Genomic DNA, 22871 nt, shown 5'->3' on the forward strand with positions numbered 1-22871 from the left:
ATTTTTACGAAGTCCGTTCAGCTGCTTGGTTGCGCTGATGATATTGATATTATTGCTCGTAAATTTGAGACGATGGCGGAAACGTACATCCCACTGAAGAGTGAAGCCAGGCGAATCGGATTAGTCATTAATGTGTCGATGACAAAGTATATGATGGCAAAGGGCTCAAGGGAGGAATCACCGCGCCCGCCACCCCGAATTTCTATCGACGATGCTGAAATCGAGGCGCTTGAAGAATTCGTGTTCTTGGGCTCACTGGTAATCGCCGACAAATACACCAGCAGAGAAATTCAGAGACGCATTGTGGCAGGAAATCGAGCTTACTTTGGACTCCACAGAACTCTACAATCGAACAAAGTTCGCCGTCACACGAATTTAACTATCTACAAAACGCTGATTAAACCGGTAGTCCACTATGGGCGGGCACGAAGTATAAACTCTACGTGCAAAAGACCAACGCGCCAACCAAGTTTTCGAACGGAAGGTGCTGCGTACCATCTACGGCGGAGTGCAGATGGAAGACGGGACTTGTAGAAGGCGAATGAACCACGAACTGCATCAGCTGCTTAGAGAACCAACCATCGTCAAAAACGCGAAAATCGAGAGGCTACGGTGGGCGGGCCACGTCACAGGATGTCGGATAGCAACCCGACTAAAATGGTTCTCGAGAGTGATCCGACCGGTACAAGAAGACGCAGTGCGCAGCGAGCTAGATGGGTCGATCAAGTGGAGGACGCACTTCACTGGACTGAGTCGAATGGAGACAACTCGTACGTACAGCAGAGGATACTCAGGCCTTAGTCTGACCGGTAAAGTAAGTAATTGCCGGCATCGAAGTGTCCTGCGAAGTGAAGTAAGAAATTCTATTCGTCACCGGACTCGCCACTCCTCCCATTAGGGTGACATCCGACCTGCAATCCAATCGGCCTGCAGCCAGGTTTCCGTGATTACAGTGATGTCGATTTTATGCTTCCCAAGGAAGTAGAAAAAATGTTGTTCAACATCGAGAAACTTGTTCACCTTTCAGTCTTTGGAGCGGTCAGATCTACAGTGTATCAAACAATTGTCCGTACAGCAATTTTTTGGTCAAAATAATTTTTCATTCAAATGGAGTCAGTGTGTGTAGTGACGGCTCGGCAACTGGAGGCCGAATTCGCGCGCGCGTTGTCTTCGGTGCTCCGATTTTTTTTCGTTTCGCATTTTTGGTTCGATTAATGGCAGGCGATTATCCGGTGAGTTTGTTCCTTGTTATTCTCTTTCTATGGATTCTACATCAATTATTATATTAATACAATTTTATACCATATGTTTATAATACCCTCTTTTCAAATATTTTTTCATTGACTTTGTATAGTTCGTCACCATGGAGTGTCGACTTGGATTTTTGTTCCATTTTGTCACTGTTCGGGATGGCAATTTACAAACTATCTCTTCTTTTTATTGAATTTCATTTTTTTTTGTGCAATCTCTTAACGACATACTGTTTTTCTATGTATCTGTCCATGTATATTTGTTGTATGTATTTTTATGAATAAATATTGAGCGATCACCTTACGTGGGTGGTCAATTGTTTGCTTTCCGCGTGAAGCGAGCAATAGCGCATCAGATTGCATGTTTTGACACGTCTTTTGTTGTAAATCTTGAGTGTCCACCTGACGCGGGTGGCTGATTGTTTACTTTCCGCGCGGAGTGAGCAATAGCACTTAAGTTTGTATGTGTTGTCGCGTCTTGAATAGTAAATATTAAACGATCACCTGACGTGGGTGGTCGATGGGTCTGTGTCATTTGGCATAAAGTCATTTGGCATAAGGCCGTTTGGCATAAGGTCACTTGGCATAAAGACATTTGGCATAACGGTCATTTGGCATAATGGACACTTGGCATAATAAAGAAGGGTGCATTTCGATTATGCCAAATGTCCATTATGCCATACGCCCGTTATGCCAAATGTCTTTATGCCAAGTGACCTTATGCCAAACGACCTTATGCCAAATGACTTTATGCCAAATGTCCCGTTCCCGTGGTCGATTGTTTGCTTTCCGCGTGATGCGAACAATAGCACTTTGTTGCTTCATTTGTAGTAAATATTGAGCAACCACCTGACGAGGGTGGTTGGTTGTTTGCTTTCCGCGTGAAGCGAACAACATCACTGCAGTTTGCACGGCATACTGCAACACCAAAAGGTCATATTACTTATCGAAGTGAATCCTGACCCAACGATACCTGCCCTACTAACAATCACTCCTTCCTGCAGCCTTTGGTGGAGACGTGCGGTAAACGCCAACTTTCACATAACAAAGGTTGCTATTAACATTCCTTGACTCTTCCAACCTGACTGCAAGGACGTGGCCGGCGCCGTTATTGTACTGTTAAAGAGAGCCTCTGAAGCGTGCACAGTGAGAATGTTGACCACTCCCAGTCAATTATTCAGTTGATTCATTGTGCAACTGTCATTGGTTCGAGTCAATCACGGAGTAGCAACCATAGAAATGTGCAGTCAGTCTAAGCTAAGCTAAGCTAAAGCTAAGCTAAGCTAAGCTAAGCAAAATAATTTTTCATTCAAATGATCATAACTTTTTTATGCGTTAATCAAATACACTGAAATTTTGATCAATCATAAACCATATATTGAAGCTACATTGGTAAAATTTTGAGCGCGATCAAATAAGTTTTCTGAAAGTTATAAAACTTTTAGAAAAACTTATAAGATTTTTGAACACATTTTTAAAACATTATATCTCAGTATGTACTTGATGAAGTTTTTTCAATTTTTTGTGTGTTACAGCTGATACCTAAGGTTATCATATGCAGCTTCTTTTGAGGTTTTATATTCACTACAAAAAAAAATATGAAAAATGTGCTTATGTAGTTGACGATGTTTAAAAATTTACCTTATTTTGCACATATAATCTGCCAAACGTTTTCCACCAATAAAAGTGCATTAACTGAACGAAAAATACATAGGACCTACTCTTCATATGTAGTTATGTAGGTCCTGTATAAAAATATTACATTAAGAGAGTTCAAAAACGTTGAAAACATTTGGCACTTTTATTGATCAAAATATGATAAATTTCCAAATGACACTCTGAACATATACAGATTTTTCATATTTTTTGTAGTGAGCATGAGCATGAGCATGAGCATAGATGACCGCACAATTCGTAGTTGCTACTCCGTGATTGACCAGAGCAATCGAAATTGCACAAGGAACCAATGAATAGGGCTTGGGACTAGCTTACTATTCTCAATGTACACAGGTCGAGAGCTCTCAACTTTAATAAGGTCAATAACGGCGCCGGCCACGTCCTTACGGTCATCGAGGATGGAAGGGAATGTTAGTAAGACAAACGTTGTTATAAAGACCGCGAATCGCTGCATCCCCACGTTTGTCTCAGGAAGGATTTTTTTGTTAGGGTAAGGTACATTGTCAGTCCGGGAGTCACCTATGGTTGGTGATATGATTTGACAATGGATCAATATACACAAACCGCCGTTAACAACCGACCACTTTTCGACGCAAAAACTAGCCAAAAAGAAAATTCTATCGCGCGTCTCCACTCCACTAGGGAGCAGAAACTTTTAGTCTATTCCACATAGAAATACACTGGACGCGACTCACTTGTCGGCGCCGGATTTTTTCTCGACCGGCGAACCAGAAGTAACATTTTTCACTCTTTTGTGTAAATGCAAAAAATGAAAGAAAATATTTATTATCAACTAAAAGTGTATTGGAAACTAGCGCCGAAGGGAAGCGAAAAATTCGGAACCGACTCGAACCACGGCGCGCGCACACTCGTCCCGTCTTCGGAGCCCCGCAGAGGGAAGAGGAAAAAAAAATCGCAAAAATCTAGCAAAGCGAGCGCGCGAAACTTTGCTGCTGCCGAACTACCGCACACTACTGACTGCTTGGCGTCCCGTCGTCGGAGCCCCGCAGAGGGAAGAGGAAAAAAAATCGCAAAAATCTAGCAAAGCGAGCGCACGAAACTTTGCTGCTGCCGAACTACCGCACACTACTGACTGCTTGGCGTCCCGTCGTCGGAGCCCCGCAGAGAGAAGGGGAAAGAAAATCGCAAAAATCTAGCAAAGCGAGCGCGCGAAACTTTGCTGCTGCCGAACTACCGCACACTACTGACTGCTTGGCGCCCCGTCGTCGGAGCCCCGCAGAGGGAAGAGGAAAAAAAATCGCAAAAATCTAGCAAGGCGAGCGCGCGAAATTTTGCTGCTGCCGAACTACCGCACACTACTGACTGCTTGGCGTCCCGTCGTCGGAGCCCCGCAGAGGGAAGAGGAAAAAAAATCGCAAAAATCTAGCAAAGCGAGCGCGCGAAACTTTGCTGCTGCCGAACTACCGCACACTACTGACTGCTTGGCGTCCCGTCGTCGGAGCCCCGCAGAGAGAAGGGGAAAGAATATCGCAAAAATCTAGCAAAGCGAGCGCGCGAAACTTTGCTGCTGCCGAACTACCGCACACTACTGACTGCTTGGCGTCCCGTCGTCGGAGCCCCGCAGAGAGAAGGGGAAAGAAAATCGCAAAAATCTAGCAAAGCGAGCGCGCGAAACTTTGCTGCTGCCGAACTACCGCACACTACTGACTGCTTGGCGTCCCGTCGTCGGAGCCCCGCAGAGGGAAGAGGAAAAAAAAACCGCAAAAATCTAGCAAAGCGAGCGCGCGAAACTTTGCTGCTGCCGAACTACCGCACACTACTGACTGCTTGGCGTCCCGTCGTCGGAGCCCCGCAGAGAGAAGGGGAAAGAATATCGCAAAAATCTAGCAAAGCGAGCGCGCGAAACTTTGCTGCTGCCGAACTACCGCACACTACTGACTGCTTGGCGTCCCGTCGTCGGAGCCCCGCAGAGAGAAGGGGAAAGAAAATCGCAAAAATCTAGCAAAGCGAGCGCGCGAAACTTTGCTGCTGCCGAACTACCGCACACTACTGACTGCTTGGCGTCCCGTCGTCGGAGCCCCGCAGAGGGAAGAGGAAAAAAAAACCGCAAAAATCTAGCAAAGCGAGCGCGCGAAACTTTGCTGCTGCCGAACTACCGCACACTACTGACTGCTTGGCGTCCCGTCGTCGGAGCCCCGCAGAGAGAAGGGGAAAGAAAATCGCAAAAATCTAGCAAAGCGAGCGCGCGAAACTTTGCTGCTGCCGAACTACCGCACACTACTGACTGCTTGGCGTCCCGTCGTCGGAGCCCCGCAGAGAGAAGGGGAAAGAAAATCGCAAAAATCTAGCAAAGCGAGCGCGCGAAACTTTGCTGCTGCCGAACTACCGCACACTACTGACTGCTTGGCGTCCCGTCGTCGGAGCCCCGCAGAGGGAAGAGGAAAAAAAACCGCAAAAATCTAGCAAAGCGAGCGCGCGAAACTTTGCTGCTGCCGAACTACCGCACACTACCTACAGATTTTTCATATTTTTTGTAGTGAATATAAAACTTCAAACGAAGCTGCATATGGAAGCTTTAGGTATAAGCTGTATCACAAAAAAAATGGAAAAAGTTTCATCTAGTACATATTGAGATATAATGTTTTAAAAATGTGTTCAGAAATCTTATAAGTTTCACTAGAAGTTCTATAACTTTTAGAAAACTTATTCGATCTCGCTCAAAATTTTAACAATGGAGCTTTAATATATGGTTTATAATTGATCAAAATTTCAGCGTATTTTATTGACGTATAAAAAAGTTATGATCATTTGAACGAAAAAATATTTTGACCAAAAAATTGCTGTACGGACAATTGTTTGATACACTGTACAACATGTTTTCTACGCCCGACGTTTCGATTGTATATTCAATATTTGTCAAGAGTTCTAAAATAGAATTTGACTTGGTTACATTAACAAACATACACCTAATTACATTTGCTTACAGAAAAGTTTTGTTCTTTGTCTGGTAGTTTGTTTTGGTTATCTGGTGGTTAATATAACCAGTCTCATAACGCTTCATTGTATTCTTCACAATTATCGAAACAAAACACACTTACTTGTTACTCGCCGCCAGCTTCAGCGCTTCGACCAGTGGCTTCTTGATTTCCTTTTCGAAAACCGCCGACTTGGTGACCGTATCGGTGAAGCAATCCTTGCAGTCCCTGCAGATGTTACCCTCGTCGCTGCAAAGCTTCACGATTGGTTCCATGACGGCTGCTGCCACGGCTGCCGAACTGGCACCGGTTGCCGCCGCACCGGTAGCCGTGGCCACCAGAACGCCCCCAGTCGTCGCGACAGCCTCCAGTTTGGCCGCCGCCACCGGGAGATCGTCCCCGTTGATGACCGCGAGCGCTTCCTCCGGCAGGATCGAACTCCAATTGACCCCCAGCAGTTTGGTTTGCATGTCGTTGGCGATGAGTTGCCTCAGCGGCGATGTCGGCGTACTCCAGTTGAACAACCGGGAGCCGGAAACGCTTTCGAAGCACTTCATGTCGAACTCAATGTCGGTACCCTTCGCCAAAAAGAACTTGGTGAAATACTGATAGATGACATTGCGTTGCGGGAACTGGAAATCTATGAGAAACCACTCGGCGAAAGCGGACGCCATGTCACTCAGCAGAGCGGACTCGGAATCGTCCGTTTCCCAGAGCAGATCCAGGAAATGCAACGGATGGATCCGATCGGCCACCTCCGTTCGCCAGCGTTTGTTGATATCGTCGCAGAACCTCTGCATGAAGTTCTTGACGTCGATGTTCCAATTTTCCGCCATCTTCCTGTGTTCCTCCTCCTTCAGGGGATGGTACGACTTCATGAGAAACTTGGACAGATTCAACGGGTAAAGCATGGCGATGATGTTGATCGCGACCCGGCATGCATTGATACGGCATGGTTCGCTCTGGAAGATGCAAAACCGTTTCGGCTCGAGCGTCGTCCAGGTGTACGGCACCCGATCCGGCATGTGCTTGAAGATGGCCCACGAGATATGGTAGAGACTAGTATTATCCGCCAGTGCATTGCTTGTGGCCACCGCCGTGGAACTGGAGTTGTCTTCGTCCTTCACCGGCGACGAGGACGAGCCCCGTTCGGCCGACTGCTGCTGGTCCGCTTCGGACGAGTCCGGTAACGCCATCTCCGTTATGGAACTGGATGACGACCCACCGGATTGGGACGAGTTGGCCATGCCGTTCATGTGCTTCCTGGCCAGGGACTGCTTCTCGCTCAACGGCTTGCTGAAGAACTCGCCAATGTACTCCAGGTAGTCACGGTCCAGTTTTTTGAAGAATGAACACTTTGAACAGTAGAGTTGTTCCTTGGATTTACCCAGGCAGGTTCCACCGGCGATTAGACACGTGCAACAGTTGCATTCACTGAAAAGAGAGAAAATGGGAACATATTCAAAAAAATATATCACGGTTACTTGCATACCCTGGATACACCTCAAAATCTAAAACCATCAGTATGAATATACTCACACATAGTGCGTTGCCAGCGCAAAGTTACACTTCCGACACTGAATGTTCTCGATCGTGGCCGTCATCCGGGGATTCGTACAGGTAACCCATTTCGTCTTGATGCAATGCACCACGTAATGCCACACCAAATTGCGGTCCTCCAGTGTCAGCCATTCGACGATGGGCCGTTCCCTCTGGCGCTGCACCTCCGGATCGAAGTTAAAGTCGGACTCCCGGACGGCCACCAGGAGCGAGTGGGCCGAGCTGATGCGCTTCCTCCGGGCCGAATCCTCCTGGGCCTTGTGATAGTCATGCAACAGGGACCACACGTCACGCCATATCTGCGAGGTCGAATTCATCTCGTCGTCAAACTGGATAAATCGGTGCACCATCGTGTTGTATTCCTCGTCGAAGAGCAGCTCCTTCAGCTTCCGTATGCACTCCGGAATGATCCGTGACACCTCATGATACACAAACCGCTGGTACATGCGCTTGTTAATCAGACACCAGGTCAACGAGAACTGCTGCAGATGACCCTGCAGCTCGTACAACAGTGGAGACAAAGTCTGGGCCGATTGACACAGCTTCTCGTAACCGTCGAGGATATCTGCAAGAGAACCAATACCTTAATGAACTCCACAACAAAATATCAACCATTCAAACACCTACAATTGAGCAGCTCCGTTGGGTTGTACTGCAGTTCGCCATCGCACGATTCGGTGATGAGTTCCTGCAGTCCCTGACTGTAGGCCTTCACGATGGACCGTAGCTGTAGGCAGAGCAGTTCGAACAGCTGATGGGGATCGCGATTGCAGAGCATGCTGAACACCAGGATGAACGTCATCTCGTTCGACAGCGGCAGATTCGAACCGAGCGAGATTTGAATGTTCTTCTTGGTGTCGATCCGCCCGTCCGTTAGCCACTTGAGGGACGATTTCTCCATCAGCTCCATGTAGCGGTTGTAGAGGGGCAAATCATATTGTCTGTTGGGAAGGAGAAGAGTTGAATAAGCAAGATCAGTATTGATAACTTTGTATGTTTCATTTTTTTTTTTGGTTTTATTGTAGAGATTATCAGCCTGGGGCTGGTTCATCTCTTTGATTTTAAGGGAAAGAGGCGCAAGCTACATTGTTACAAGGTTACATAATTATAGAGTTTATTACAGATACTAATAGCGAATCGTGTCCTGTGTACGGGCGTTTACTAGCATTGGATAAGGGTTATTGTAGTTCCGGGAATCGTTATCGTAGTCCTATAGTCGTGGCTTATGTCTTCAACTTTAATAAGTTATCTTCTAAATTTGCTCGTAGAGTTTCGTATCCTTTAAGAAAAGTAGGACTGCTTTTACAGATAAGTCGCTTGAAATGCTGTCACTAATTCCTGTATCTAGTTTGTATGTTGTTCTGTAATTGAGGACAAACTACAAATAGGGTGTTCAACAGTCTGTCGGATTCCACATTTATCACATGTAACATAATGATATCGTCCAGACGGCACGACTAATACTTGTGTGACCAATTCGCAGTCTAGATAGGATTTGTTGATCTTTCCTGTTGGTTCGGTCGGTCCATTTCAAGCATAACTTTTCAATCCGACGTAACTCAAGAATGTAAACAAATCCGGGTTAACTGCTGCATGCATGATTCATAAAGAAAATTGAAGAATCCACATCACTGTTTGATGATTTATTGCTCAATTTGTTTAACTAAGCATATCATTCGAAACGACGTATCTAACTATTTTGATGTTTACAACTTTACTGATAGATACACCGTTTTGATATATGAGAAAACCAAACGACGTATCTAGCCAAAATCAAAAGTAACAGATACACCAAACTGGCACCATACAAAAGCGACGTATCTGGCATGACGTATCTCTAACCAACCCGGTGTATGTGCATTTTTATCAAAATTCATTGTGAAAATGATATGGAATGAGTAGGTTTTGTTTCTTACCTAGTGCGTGCTATATCCCTAATGATGTTAAGCACGAAAAAACTTATAAAAAGTCTTTTTATAAAAAAACTATTTTAGTGAAATGGTCGTCAACATTGACCATGAATTTACTCAGATCAGTGAAAAAGTTAGATACGTCGATTTGAAAAATTATGCTTGATTTGTTTGTCTCACCATTGACCTTGCGAAGAAAAAGCTGACATTCACGTTGCCATGTTGCACCCCCATGCTTCCGTAATTATATTTTAGACCCAAATATTCGTGTCTTGGGAGAGGACTTGTCTTGCGAGTAGTTGTGAGTTAAGATCGGAGACCGTCAACCGATCAGCACTTTCCTTGCCGGGTATGCCGCAGTGTCGATCAGAGGCGTCTCGTCGGCGTGTTCAACCAGTTCATTGCACAGGTATTCGATTTGGAAGAAAATAATTACGTATTGTTCCACCATCTCAGTCTTTGTCATTTTAAATTAACCTAAATTATATGGATTAAATTTTATATTATCACAGAACTTGAAAAAAATGTTTTTACAAGACTTCAATACATTACATCTCCGTTGGAACAAAAAATCTGGTGCGTACCACCCATCCCACCATTATAAGACATTTGCTCAACCACCCACCGTGAAGCGGCCGAGAAGCAAAAAGAGCACACCGCACCGTAGTTCAACTTTTTCTGTTGAACAAGCTCTCATATATGAACGCCCCAACACACTGCAATAGGTCGGATGTTCATATACGGCTGGAGGTGTAAATGTGTGAGATCAACCCGTTCTACAGGCGAATTTGAACAACGTTTGCTATCAGTCTCTCGAGCGCGTTTTTGTTTGACGCTAAAAATGATTCGCATAGAATTGAGTTTAAACTCATTTAAATCGCGCATGACAATGCTTCCACAGAAAACGGCTTTCAGCAGAAAACAGTTTAATTACGTGAATGTCGTCATGTGCTTATCCTAAAATCAAAAAGCGCTCTATGATTACAACTTAATTCTAACAGAACCATTTTTGCTAAACTGACATACCGCTGTGTGAGCCACTCTTACCGTGTTGCGTCAAAAAGCGCGGTAAACTTGCATGCAGCTTGGCGTCGGTGTCTCTCATCGTGTTCAACCCACCGGCTTGAACGAGAGAGAAAAAACGAAGAAAAAAGAGAGACTTTCTCACCGTAATCATTGCATGCATTCAATGCGCGTGGCTTGCGCACCAACCAACCATGCGTACCTGCTGCTGAAGCTGAATGTGCTTTCATTTGGCGTGTATTGCGTACATTATTATTCAGTTTTAAAATGCAATTTAATTAATTAGTTAAACTGTTATTAAACTTTTCCTAGCCGGGCTAGCTTCAATATTTTTTGGCAAGAAATTTGAAGTGCTACCCGTTTTCATTCTACACATCACTTGTTTTCTTATAGAATGCGTTTGGGAGCATAAGATTAGTAATGGCACTGAGACCCCAGTCCCTTAATTTTCAAACAGAACTGAAAAACTTATTTTGATCGGCTTTAACATTGAACCAAATTAACCCAGATGATTGTAAGGATTAGATTGATTAAGATCCATTTCAGAATCTTTTTCATTATCTGGAAAAGTAGTTTTATAATTGTATGTTTCGTTAATCACGTCAGACGGACATTCAAGCACCACAACATGGTGGCCATGCGAAGGATTTGTTGTTTGACGAAAGCTTTCTTCCAGTAGTGGGAAGGGAAATAAACCCAAACTCCAAGTATGTACCATGATAAGCTTAAACGACTGACGTTGGTAATCGAACGGCCAAGAATTCATTTTGTTTGGCTCCAACAAATCTGCGATTATTCAGAAGAAAAGTGCACCATTTTCAGTTTTGGAATGCATTATAATATATAATTCTCATCTCTCATACCTGTTCTTAAACATAAGCATTGGCGTAAATAGGGGGTGGCCAGGGGGGGCCTGGCCCCCTCCAGAATAATCCATTTCGGAAAAAAATCACGCAATTCAGGCGAAAAGTATCTTTTCAGTATAAAAAATCTATATCGACATGGCCTTGGCCCCCCCTAGAGCTATGACCTAGTTACGCCAATGAACATAAGTGTACCAAATTGCAATTTTGAATTTATCCTCAATGTTGAACAGGTCCCCTATTAGACCACGCGTCGCCTCTGGTGTCGATACCAAGATTACTTTCCGCACGAACCCATTGATGACATGTTCGGTCTGTTTCAAGAGCTTTGCGCACACTTGTATCGCTGTATGAGCTTCCGTTGTATTTGTTACTGCTAGGTGAATTGCTGCAGCCTCAGCAGAAAAAACGCTTCACACTAACGCCTTCTGCACAACGTTTGTGTTTCGTGTGAAGTGGGCGATGGATTTTCACGGAAATTGTTCTAGGTCTGTTTATCTGTGCTCACTCTATCGCTAGCCTTGGATCCATGTGTATAGATTATATCATATCCGGCTAATGTTGTCGCTTTCAGACGGTTGAAAGAACTCCGGTTTATTCTTTGACTGTGTTTGAGTTGTGATTCCCGATAAATACCTGAAAGGTCCTGCCCTGAAGAAAATTTCTTATAAAATGGAGAATGTGCCCGGCTAGGCCCCATGCAGACAATTCTGGAGCAACATTTGAAAATGGCGGAAGACTGCCCCTATTCGCATAACAGTCCCATGTTTGCTGGGTTTCCTATTCACATGGGACTGTTGTGCGAATGAAGGCAGAAGAGATCTTGTGCCTTTTTCGAAAACCGATGTTTGCTCTTTCTCATAACGGCATCGTCGCTGGAATTGTGCGAATAACACAAGGCAGCGGCGCAGGACTTTATTATGGCGCATTTTTTCGGGGCATAACGTCCGAACTTGCAAATACGCCACGGAGTCCAAGGAAAGAAGGCACATAGGGTAATATGACACATCCAAACTTTTGGTCGTTATTTCGCAAAAAAAAAACGCGACCTAATGCCCAGGACTGTATGGCCTCGGACGTTGTGATCCGGCCCCAAGGCAGGTAACTTGTTATGTCCGGAAGCTGCTCGTCTCGGCCTTTACGTCAACTATCCAAATTCGCCCACGTTCATTACATTTGGACGAGGTAAACCATCTACTACAGATATAGTGCTTTACAACAATCAGCTCAACATGACGAAACCAATGTCCCGGAATGAAATGTCGTCAGACCATCTTCCTGTTACGTTCGAAACCCTCAAATACCCCAGAACAGCTCACGCCTTCTGTACGATGCTATGTACGTACCAATTGGGTTACGTTCTAGAGGAAGCTGAACGCCAAATTTGACATGTCCGATCCGTTGATCACGGGTATCCAGGACAAGGCTGGGATTGTAGCTGCTATCGGCTATTTCCAAAACAGCAGCGCAATTGAAGCAGAATCGGTTGCAGTCCCAACAGTTATTCCTAGACCATATGAAGTCGCCAAAACGAAACTATTAAACCAATTACGGAACAGGCGACGTCGTCAGTGGATGAGGACCAGAGACCCCTTGCTGAAGGAAATAGTATCACCTTTGAACACCAACATACGTGAACATTGTGCAAAATCCTGGTACAGCAAATTCACTGAGTCGTTCTTGACAATGGACCCTCGTGCATTCTATTTGGCGTATCACTAAAGCGTTCGTTGAGGAATAAATGCAAATACAGTCCGCCTTTGCGTAAAGCTGACACGCTTTTTCGCGAAGAAAAATATTTGGTGTACTACACGTTAATTAAGTTATTGCCACACTTACTGAGAAAGCAAGACCTACTTGCAGAGACCTTCGCTCAAGCACACGACAACCAAATGGATGGTCACAAAGATACCGCTGAAGCTGTCCAAAGGTCCATCGAGCAAATCGACAAGTTAGTGCCAGTAACCGGCAACTCTTGCCTGGTAAAACCTAAGGAGGTCAGCAGGATCATACGTAATTTGAAATCGAAAAAAGCTTTAGGTCATGATGGAATCATAAACTGCCTCCTGAAGCTGAAACATCTCCCAAAGAAAGGTCTTGAGTTCTCTATCTTTTTTTTTCAGCTTGCCTTAAACTGTGGTATTTTCCAACCAGTTGGAAACATGCTATAGTTGTGGTGGCCATTCCAAAACCAAAGACGCCACTATTCAATTACAGGTCAATCAGCTTACTACCAACGGTCAGTAAACTATATGAGCAAATCGCCTTGGCGCGCATAGAAAAGCACCTGGAAACAACTTGTATCATCCCGCATGAACAGTTAGGTTTCGTTCCGTAAAGGCCATTCCACAAGTCATCAGATTGTACGTTTGGTTGATGAGGTGAGAAGAAATTTTGCTCATCTGGGTTAGTTATTCTGGATGTTGAAAAACTAGGAGTGGGTAATGTCTGAGACATAACCGCAATGTTGACGTAGGACAAAGACTGGAACGAGATTCTGACTTTTATATTTCCATAATATAATGTTTGTTGTTATGATAATACAAATGGTGGACTGATGTGTTGAGTAAAGTTGTTGTGTGATCGCTTTCGCTGAACGCATTCATAACCCAACAAACATTTTTGCTGTATAAGAGTAAAACAAATCACTCTTAAGCTAACTTTAACTCAAGAAGCTGTTATTCAGCTGGTTTGGTTACTTGGAAAGATGTTGACTAGTTCAAGAGTTATTTAGTTTTGAAGAGAATTTGTCAAATTACTGTTCTACGAGAGAATTTTCATCGAGCGGATAAAATTATTAGATAATTGAACGGCGTTAGATAGATATTTTCAACTAAAGTTTAACGTGAAACTCTTTCGACAATGAGCCATTTTACGAAGTGACAACAATGTTGATGATGATATTGGTTTTCACGGGTTATTTTACGCTACCTTCTGTCAAAATTCATTCATAAAATCGGCTCGTAAAATGGACTATACGTTGTTTTCATCCGGGAAGAACATATTAGTGGCCGACTTCACTATTGCTGAACTACCAAGTTTTTAGTCTGTCGCTTTTAATTATCCGAATCATAACTCTTGAGGAATCATTTTCGCTGATCCTGGAAAAGACCGTTCATAAAACGGAAGATTTTGGCAAGACAATTGCATGAATTCATCACGCAATGCGATTTTACCCATACTGAATGCGGCCGTTTGCTGTCGTGGATGAGATTCCTGGTGCTGCCACCACGATAGCCGAGAGTCATCGCTGAGTTTGTGTGCTGCTGCCTAGCTGGGAGGTGACATCTCCCTTCTCCTTGACTGATCCAAGGAAAATGACGAAAGATAACTGAGGAAACAGCTGTTATGCCCCTAGATTAGCAGATGAAGCTTCTCCCATTCGGCGGGCTTTCCAGTTTATTCCGTTTGTATGACCCGCCCATATTGTGTCAGACGCTTCAAACGACTAATCAACCGTTCTTTGAGACAATTTTTAATCGAACGGATAAACTAATTGAAGTATTGAATAGTTAAGATAATTTTAATTCGATAAATATTAGAATGAAACAATGTTCCAGGCACATTTGTCCGAATAAGATAATGCGTTGCTAAATTTCGTGTAGAAAGATTAGTGATCGATTTTGCTGTTGCTGAGCCACCAAGCATTCAACCATTCGCTTTTCGAATGCACTACACTTTTACCGATCTTTGGAATATATCCGAAAATTATCCGATTCATAACTCTTAAGGAATAATTTTCTCTGGTCCTGAAAAGGTCCGTTCAAATAACGGTTGATTTTAGAAAGACAAAGGAAAATTATCCGCACTGAATGCGGGAAGCCATCGAAAACTGCCGCCACCTGCTGCCGTGAATGAGATTCCTGGTTCTAACAGATAGATAGCCGAGAGCCGTCGCTGGGTTGGTGCGCAGCTACCCAGTTGCGGAGGTAACTTCCATTGCCGGGCCCACCGCAGCCGTGATCAGTGGATGAGATTCCTGGTGCTATCACTCGTCGCAGTTGACGTGCTGCTGCGCAGCCGTGGACGTGATATCCACCTCCACCCTCCCAGACTGATCCAATGAAAATGACGAAAGAAATCAGAGGGAACAGCTTTTATGCCCCTAGATTAGCAGATGAAGCTCCTCCCATTCGGCTGGCTTTCCAGTTTATTTCGATTGCATGACCCGCCCCGCATGCTTCGGACGCTTCAAACGATTTTTAACCAAGAAATGAGAGAAATTTTCATTTAACAAATAAAGTAACAAAAAAATATAAAAATATTTAGATCATTTTAATTCGAAAAATGCTAGAATTAAACAAGGGATCGTCCTTAAATTACGGCACACAAAAATTAGTCATTTTCAACCCCATCTCATCCCTGTCACACTTTTTGTATGGGACCTCTGAAATTTTTGTATGGGTCGTCACACTTTGCTGACCCCCCCCCCTATTTAAACGTGACGTAATTTCTGGACGCTCCCCAATGTTTCACGAAAAATGGTTCTGATAGGACAATGCGTTGCTAAATTCTGGGTGGAACGATTAGTGGCCGGAATTCAATCTTTCATTTCTCGATTGAACCACACTTTTCTCGATTGATGGAATGAAATTATCTGATTTACAACTTTTGAGGAATTATTTTCGGTGGTCCTGAAAAGGACCGTTTGATTAATTGACGATTTTAGGAACGAAATGGCATGAAAACATCATGTCACGCAATGCGTGTTGGTGTTCTCCTTGCTAAATACTGGTACGCCGCTTTCTGCCATGGATGAGATTCCTGGTGCTATCCGCACGATAGCCGAGAGTTTTGCGGCTGGGTTGATGTGCCACTGTTCAGCTGTGGGGGTGACATCCACCCTGTCTGACTGATCCAACGAAAATGACGAAAGAAATCAGAGGGAACAGCTTTTATGTCCCTAGATTGGCAGATGAAGCTCCTCCCATTCAGCTGGCTTTCCAGTTTATTTCGTTTGCATGTCCCGCCCCGCATGCAACAGACGCTTGAATCGGTTAATCAACCGAGAAATGAGAAAATTTTCATTTAACCAATAAAGCAATCAAAATATTGGAAGATTTAGATAATTTTAATTCGAAAAATGGTTAAATTAAACAATATTTCACGAAAAATGCACTGGATAGGATAAAGCGTTGCTAAATTCCTGGTGGAGTCATTAGTGGCCGGCATCATTATTGTTGCGGGGCCACCAAGCATACAATTTTTCACTTTTCGGTTGCACCGCACTTTTACCGAGCGATGGAATGAAATAATTATCTGATTCACAACTCTTGAGGAATAATTTTCTATAGTCCTGAAAAGAACCGTTTGAATATTGAACGATTTCAGACAGAAAATAGACATGAATTAATCATGCCACGCAATGCGTTTTTAATCTTCTCCGTGCTGAATGCTGAACGCCGTCGAAAATTGGCCCGCCGCTTGCTGCCGTGGATGAGATTAGTGATCGCCCTCACTGTTGCTGAACCACCACCAAGAATTCAATCTTCCACTATTTGTTTTCACTACACTTTCTCGGTCGATGCAGGAAATTTATCCAATTAACTCTCTCGGAAGCATTTTCGAAGAAATTGAAATCAATTCATCATGCCACGCAATGCGTGTTGGATTTCTCCGTGCTGTTTGCTGGAAGCCGTCGAAAATTGGCCCGCCGCTTGCTGCCGTGGGTGCGATTCCGGATTTTGCTGCTGCCTCTGCCACCACCGTCGATCAATCTGATGTTCATACACTTCCTTGGTCTGCCGTGTTAGACGGTTAGAAGGTGAATGTGCAACAGTCCCCTTGCCGAAAACCACCGCCACCGAGCCGACACGGCCGTCAAAGAAGAATGAGCGAAAACGCAAACGAAGAAAGTGGGCAGCTCTCGTTCGATGCGTTCACCTCGAGACGACAAAGACGAATGAGGGAAGATGCGAAGAAGCAGTAGCTTTTATATTCGACGGGAGCATCCAAAATGTGCTCGATCGTGATTGGCTGGAATAAACATGGGTTCACATTTTCAAATTTTTCAATAGTTTATTATTGAAAATCAGCAAATGTTAATATTGTACATAATTGGTGTAAAGATTTCCAATCGATTGGAGCCAAAATTTTGAAAATTCAACGAGAAATGGCTGAGTTATTAACGCTCAAAATCTCCACTTCAAACGTAACGCGGCCGATTTCTGAAAATTTAGAATGACACCCGGTATAGAAAAGAGAGACGTAGTCCTACGTCAAAAGCACGGCGCTATTCTCCATAATATGTATAATATGTTTTTGGGTAACTTTCCTGGCTACATCCTGCAAGTAGTACGGGAATTCCTAAAAAATCGTACGTTCCAAGTAAAGGTTGACGGATACACGTCTGAGTGTATGGGGGTGCCCTTCGAAGTTCCTCAAGGCTCGGTACTGAGCCCTATACAACATCTTTTCTACAGATCTCGTTGTCGATAAACTTCAACAAGCTTAAGAAAACATCCAGCAGTACCATAAAAAGTGGAAGGTGAAAGTGAACCCGCGGAAATCTTCACAAGTAGGAGAAGTCCTAGATATATGCCTCAAAACCAAGTCAACTGTGAAGGCATAGATGTTCCGAGGTCCAAAAACGTGGGATGTCTGGGGGTAACTCTGGACAAGAAGCTTACCTTCGGATGCCATACAAGAAAATTCAAGTGAAGCAAAAACGCCTGCTCAAGATGATGCTTAACCTGCCCCCGTTTCATCCCACCGAAGAAGTGCACCACCTAGCCAAGGTGGAACCAATAGACGTCTGATTTCTAAGCTGCCAAATTTTCGCCTTAGCTGCACCGTTTCTGCAAATCCGTTACTGCAATTTAATCATTTAAGAACTGTGATATTTTAGAACTAGAAAAGCCTAATTTCCCCTTTCAGTTAAGCAAATTCGAAGGTTTTTTTTGTACATTTATCCTTATCGTTAACTTTAAATGTTTGGCCCCAGGGCCGGATTTTAAATGTGGGGGCCCTTTATATAGAGGATATATGTTGCGGACCCCTCGAGGTACAATCGACGTAAGCCCCTGATCAATCGAGATGACAGATGTCGAACTGCCAGGGATGACATATCAATTAAGAACTGTTATTCAATGTGATAAACAGAATTGAATCGAAGACGACGGGAGTTTATAGTAAATGTATTTTCTCTAATTTCACTGAATTTGTATTATTTTAATCAATTTATAACTTTATAGATCCGCTAAATTGAACTCAAGATTGAATTATTGTTCTGTGTGTGGTTCAAACTATTTTGGACACGCGTCTGCTAGGACAGGTACTGGCGATAACTCAAAAGAATTTTCAACAAAACTCTGGTACCAACTCTGGTTTGTTTGACGTTGTTTGTTTACACATTTTCCGCCAATCCAGATGCAACCCAGGTTAAAAAAGAAAAAAACAGCATTAATTTCCAATAGAATTTCCCATTAAATTTCCAAAAAGCTTTACCGGAAAAAAAACCGGACGAATTCTCCATAAACTTCTACTTAGTTTTTCTCAATTAATTTTGTCAGAAGTTCGCCTTGGATTTATCCTTATTTCAGTAACCAAATCTCTGCCCCGTAACGTCGGTAGATCACCTTAGAATGGTGCGTTGCGGCGTAAGATCTACCACCACATCAAATTTCGATCTTGTTATTGTTTTCATGCCTAAATTGGCCGATCAGTGGTGAGCAGACATTCCAGGATCGAGATTTGATGTGCTTAATTTTTTTAATGTTTTGTTGCTAATCCACATTTTATTTCAGGAGTAATCAAGTAAATGTTTTGTTTATAAATGCTTAATAACCATGATTATGATTGTTTTTCAAACAAATGTATAATAAAACATACACAACACACACTGACATACATTACATATACATATCTCATCATATATTGGGAAAGGGAGGGACCATCAGGGCACCCGATTGAAACGATTTGGACAGGAGCTTGGAACTGCCTCCTCCTTGTTGTTAACATTTCGTGGATTGAGGGCGGGCTCTTCGACCCCATCTATTGGGAGTATTCTGTCAATCGAGGGCTTGATTTTGCAGTTGTTCGTGAGAACTTCCTTCTGGAAGGAGATTCTTTTCCCCTGAAGCGGGTTTCGCGCAAGTGTCTCTGCTTGCGGGTCCGCACAACCCTTTTTGGCCCTTCATACAGGAGAATGACTGACCACTAACAACAGCACAATCTTGATCAAATCGCTTTTCAGATTATTCCAGTGCTATAGGCAGCTGCCTTGCTACAATAGGTGGTAGAACAATATCATCATTTCAGTAACCAAATCTCTCAACTCGGACTGAAACTCTTAAAAAAAATCTGCCTAACATTCACGCTAGATGTCCTTTAAACATGTTTCAACAGTTTTGATGTTCTCCTATTCCAGTAAGAAGACGTAAGCTGTCAAGTAATATCAAACTCAAAAGTTCCAAAAACACTTGTACATATACCTAAAAAAAACTTTGATTCTTTCAAGAACACTATAGAAAATTCTTCAAAAGGTTTTCTAAAGCTTTAGATACAAAAAAAAACAAATTTAGCAGGAACTTTTGGACTTTGCAATTTAGGTATAGAGTTTTAGAGTTCCTATACTGCCGTGAATCGCATATCTGTCCTATTTGCATAGGAAATCCAGTAAAGATGGGACTGATATGCGATTCACGGTAGTATACTGCCCCCACTCGCATAACAGTCCCATCTTTGTTGGGTTTCCTATTCATATGGGACTGTTATGCGAGTGGGGGCAGTATAGAATTCAATCGAATGTTACAAAAATAAAAGAAAATAAATTAATACGAAGGATTAACATATCACAACACGTGGAACCTTATAAATGCACAAATAAGAAACATCACAAATTGACGCAGCACAACACATAACATAAATGTGCCCTGTTATACATATGGATAACATCTTCCAATCACAGGATGACGAGGTTTCAGGTATTAGTTTTGGTCCATCAGTCATCCTAGAATTGTATTTTAATTGGCAATTCGCCTTTTGGTTAACAGTCTTTGTTGCTGTGTTCATAGCTTGGTTTCGTCTAGGCAAACTAATCCTAATCGGGCATCTAGATTCGGGCAACAACACAAGACCGTCTACAATTTGATGTCCGTGTTAGGGGACGGCTTGTGTATTTTGTACTGTATCACTCCTAAAATGTTTGGAGCACTACAAATGCACATTAAAATTCAGGGACAGATGTACAAACCTTGGTATAACATACAAAATAAACTGACTAAATGTTCAAAACAATTTACAAACGTAACAATTTTTTTCAGGATTTCCGGTAGTTTTTCTTAAGGAATTGCACAAAAATGTTATTGTCGTCGCGGTTGAAACCCGAAGTTTCCCCACACCCGACAATCGAATTTTCTCAAAACCCGTACGTGAAAGCTAACGTCGGGCGTAGTGCGCTGGACAGCGGACCTGGCCCTCTATCCAGCGCACTGTGCCCGACGTACGTCCGACACACGGTTTAGGAGAAACGATTTTCGATTTTCGCGTGTCAAAAATTCCGATTTTCAACTGCACGAACAATAATAAGGTTTGGTGGCAAAATAAAAAAAAATGCCAGACAGCTAGACAAAGCTTCTTCAGAATAATCACAACATTTTGCCAGTAGTAGTTTGAATTGTTGTAATAAAAAACAAATCAAGAGAAGTTCTCGCACTACTTTTTTCCTTCTTTTTTTTCGTGAAGTCAAATTTTGTGTGGGCCCCTGAAATATGGGCATTGGAAAGCTGCTAAGGGACATTCCGTCTGTTAATAGCCAGGGGAGCCGACCGTTAAGTGACGCGTAAGCCTCTGTAAGCCCGTGTACTCGGATGACATCCATATTCACAAATGCAATTTTTCTAGACGATACTTTTCTGGCGAAACATGAAGAAACTCAAAAGAATCTCAAAAGAAACCCCTCGATTAGGGAGCATCCATTTATTACGTAACGCTAAAATAGACATTTTTAGAACCCCCTCCCCCCTCCGTAACGCTTTTTTGTATGAAAATCCCAAATTTTTTGTATGGGCCGTAATGCCCCTAGAGCGTAACGTAATTTGTGGACGGCGCATTAAGCCTAAAATAAGCTTCATATTGCAAAAGATATCCAAGAATCGTTCAAGATTATGGAGAGGAATTCCAGAAGATTGCGTTAAGGAATTCCAACGGTAACTCTTTCGCGAATTTTGAGAAACATCCAAGCGAAATCCATCTATGTATATGCAATTCTAAAATTCTAGAAGAAACGCTTTGAGTAACCCCAAACGAATGACCAGAGGAATCCCTGAAGATTACACAGAAGAATCCTCTGACGCAGAGAGTAAAAAATTCGAAGGTTGAAAGTGAAGATTGACATTCTCATTTTTTCATTCGTGTTTGGCCACATTCATTGTCAGCTGAATGTCTCTCTTTTTTCATTCAATTCTCTGTCACGAATATTTTTTCGCACGTCGTAAAATGTCCAATTTCTGTTAACAGAAGCACAATCCGACTTAATGGACAAATGAAGAACATAACTAATATTCTAGTTAACTACTATACACAAGTTTTGAAATGATTGGAAGTATAATCGGGAGTTACGATCCTGTTTTATTTCTCAGTGAAAATGGTCAGTGACAGAAAAATGAATGAATAGGTGAAAAAATTCATTCACCAAAATGAATTTTATTTTGATCCCTCGGTTGAGAATTTTTGAAATTCACGTTGAATGATTGAATTGAAAATGAAAATTTTAAACTCTGTCTCTGAGATCCTATATGCCAGAAGAAACTCTCACAGGAATCCCAAATAGTATCACATACGAAACTCAGTGATGTCACTACTACTCCTGAAAGAATTCCCGAGGAACTTCGAGTAGAATCCCTGCGAGAAATAACTGCAGAATATTTGGGATGAAGTTCTGGTGGAATTCCCTGACAAACCCAGCCAACGGTTTCAAGAGAGTGGCACGCAGGATATGTTGGCAATTGTTTATTTTCGCTGGGGTTTTCTAACTGTCTAGTGCACGGATGAGATGCTCCTCAGTATGTGCAAGCGTGCGCGGTTGTAATATAAAAATGAGCTGCACTGTGCGGAATGCCATCCCATAGTGGGTAAGGCTTTAAATCGACAATCTGGAGATGGCGGATTTGGTTATCCAATCGAAAAATCTTCTGGACTTTCTGATCATACATCAGAATGTATCACTGTGCGTGCCACACAATGTATAAGTTTATGCCAGGGGACCCGCAAGCGGCAAGGTAGGCCTACTGCTCATCTTTTGCGAGTGTGTAAGTGTGACTGGCAACGCGACCAGAAGCCTGGTCGAATCCTGCTTGGAAATCGGTTTATTTTGCCGATGGGGATGGCCCGCGAAATCGCATTGTGTTGTTTGGGAAGGCCCGCTCGATGCATGGTAGGTAGGCGTAGTTTGTTCGAGTTTGACGTGCCTGCACCCTCCCTGGTTTATGCAATGCCAATTCGCATATATACATATTTGGGGTCAAGGACACTCACAGTAGCGTAAAACGGGGTAACTTTGATAGTTTTTCAGCCAATTTCCCTAATATTTTTTCCATGTAAAAATAATTTTCTTAGTTTTATATTTTTAAAACAAGTACTGGAGTCTCGATTATCAATTGCAATTGAAAGATCGGACATTTTATTTTTTTTAGGTGACCAGTAATTTTTCAT

General features: G+C 43.0%; 2 protein-coding genes across 5 annotated transcripts in view; one reads left to right on the forward strand and one right to left on the reverse strand.

Moving 5' to 3' along the window:
* Positions 1-22871, forward strand: part of LOC109412587 (L-dopachrome tautomerase yellow-f2) — a 439236-nt gene that overhangs the window by 374102 nt on the left and 42263 nt on the right. The window lies entirely within an intron of this gene.
* The window catches only part of LOC109433581 (uncharacterized), a 63069-nt gene that overhangs the window by 29138 nt on the left and 11060 nt on the right, over positions 1-22871 (reverse strand). For all 4 annotated transcript variants that reach the window (XM_029859980.2, XM_029859979.2, XM_029859978.2 and 1 more), the window contains exons 2-4: positions 8051-8364; positions 7403-7988; positions 5987-7297 (exon numbers count right to left, since the gene is read on the reverse strand). In XM_029859980.2, coding sequence (XP_029715840.1) covers positions 5987-7297; positions 7403-7988; positions 8051-8364 — 2211 coding nt within the window. The remainder of the gene's footprint in view (positions 1-5986; positions 7298-7402; positions 7989-8050; positions 8365-22871) is intronic.

Source organism: Aedes albopictus, chromosome 1, assembly GCF_035046485.1.
Source record: "Aedes albopictus strain Foshan chromosome 1, AalbF5, whole genome shotgun sequence".
Classification (NCBI taxonomy): Eukaryota; Metazoa; Arthropoda; class Insecta; order Diptera; family Culicidae; genus Aedes; species Aedes albopictus.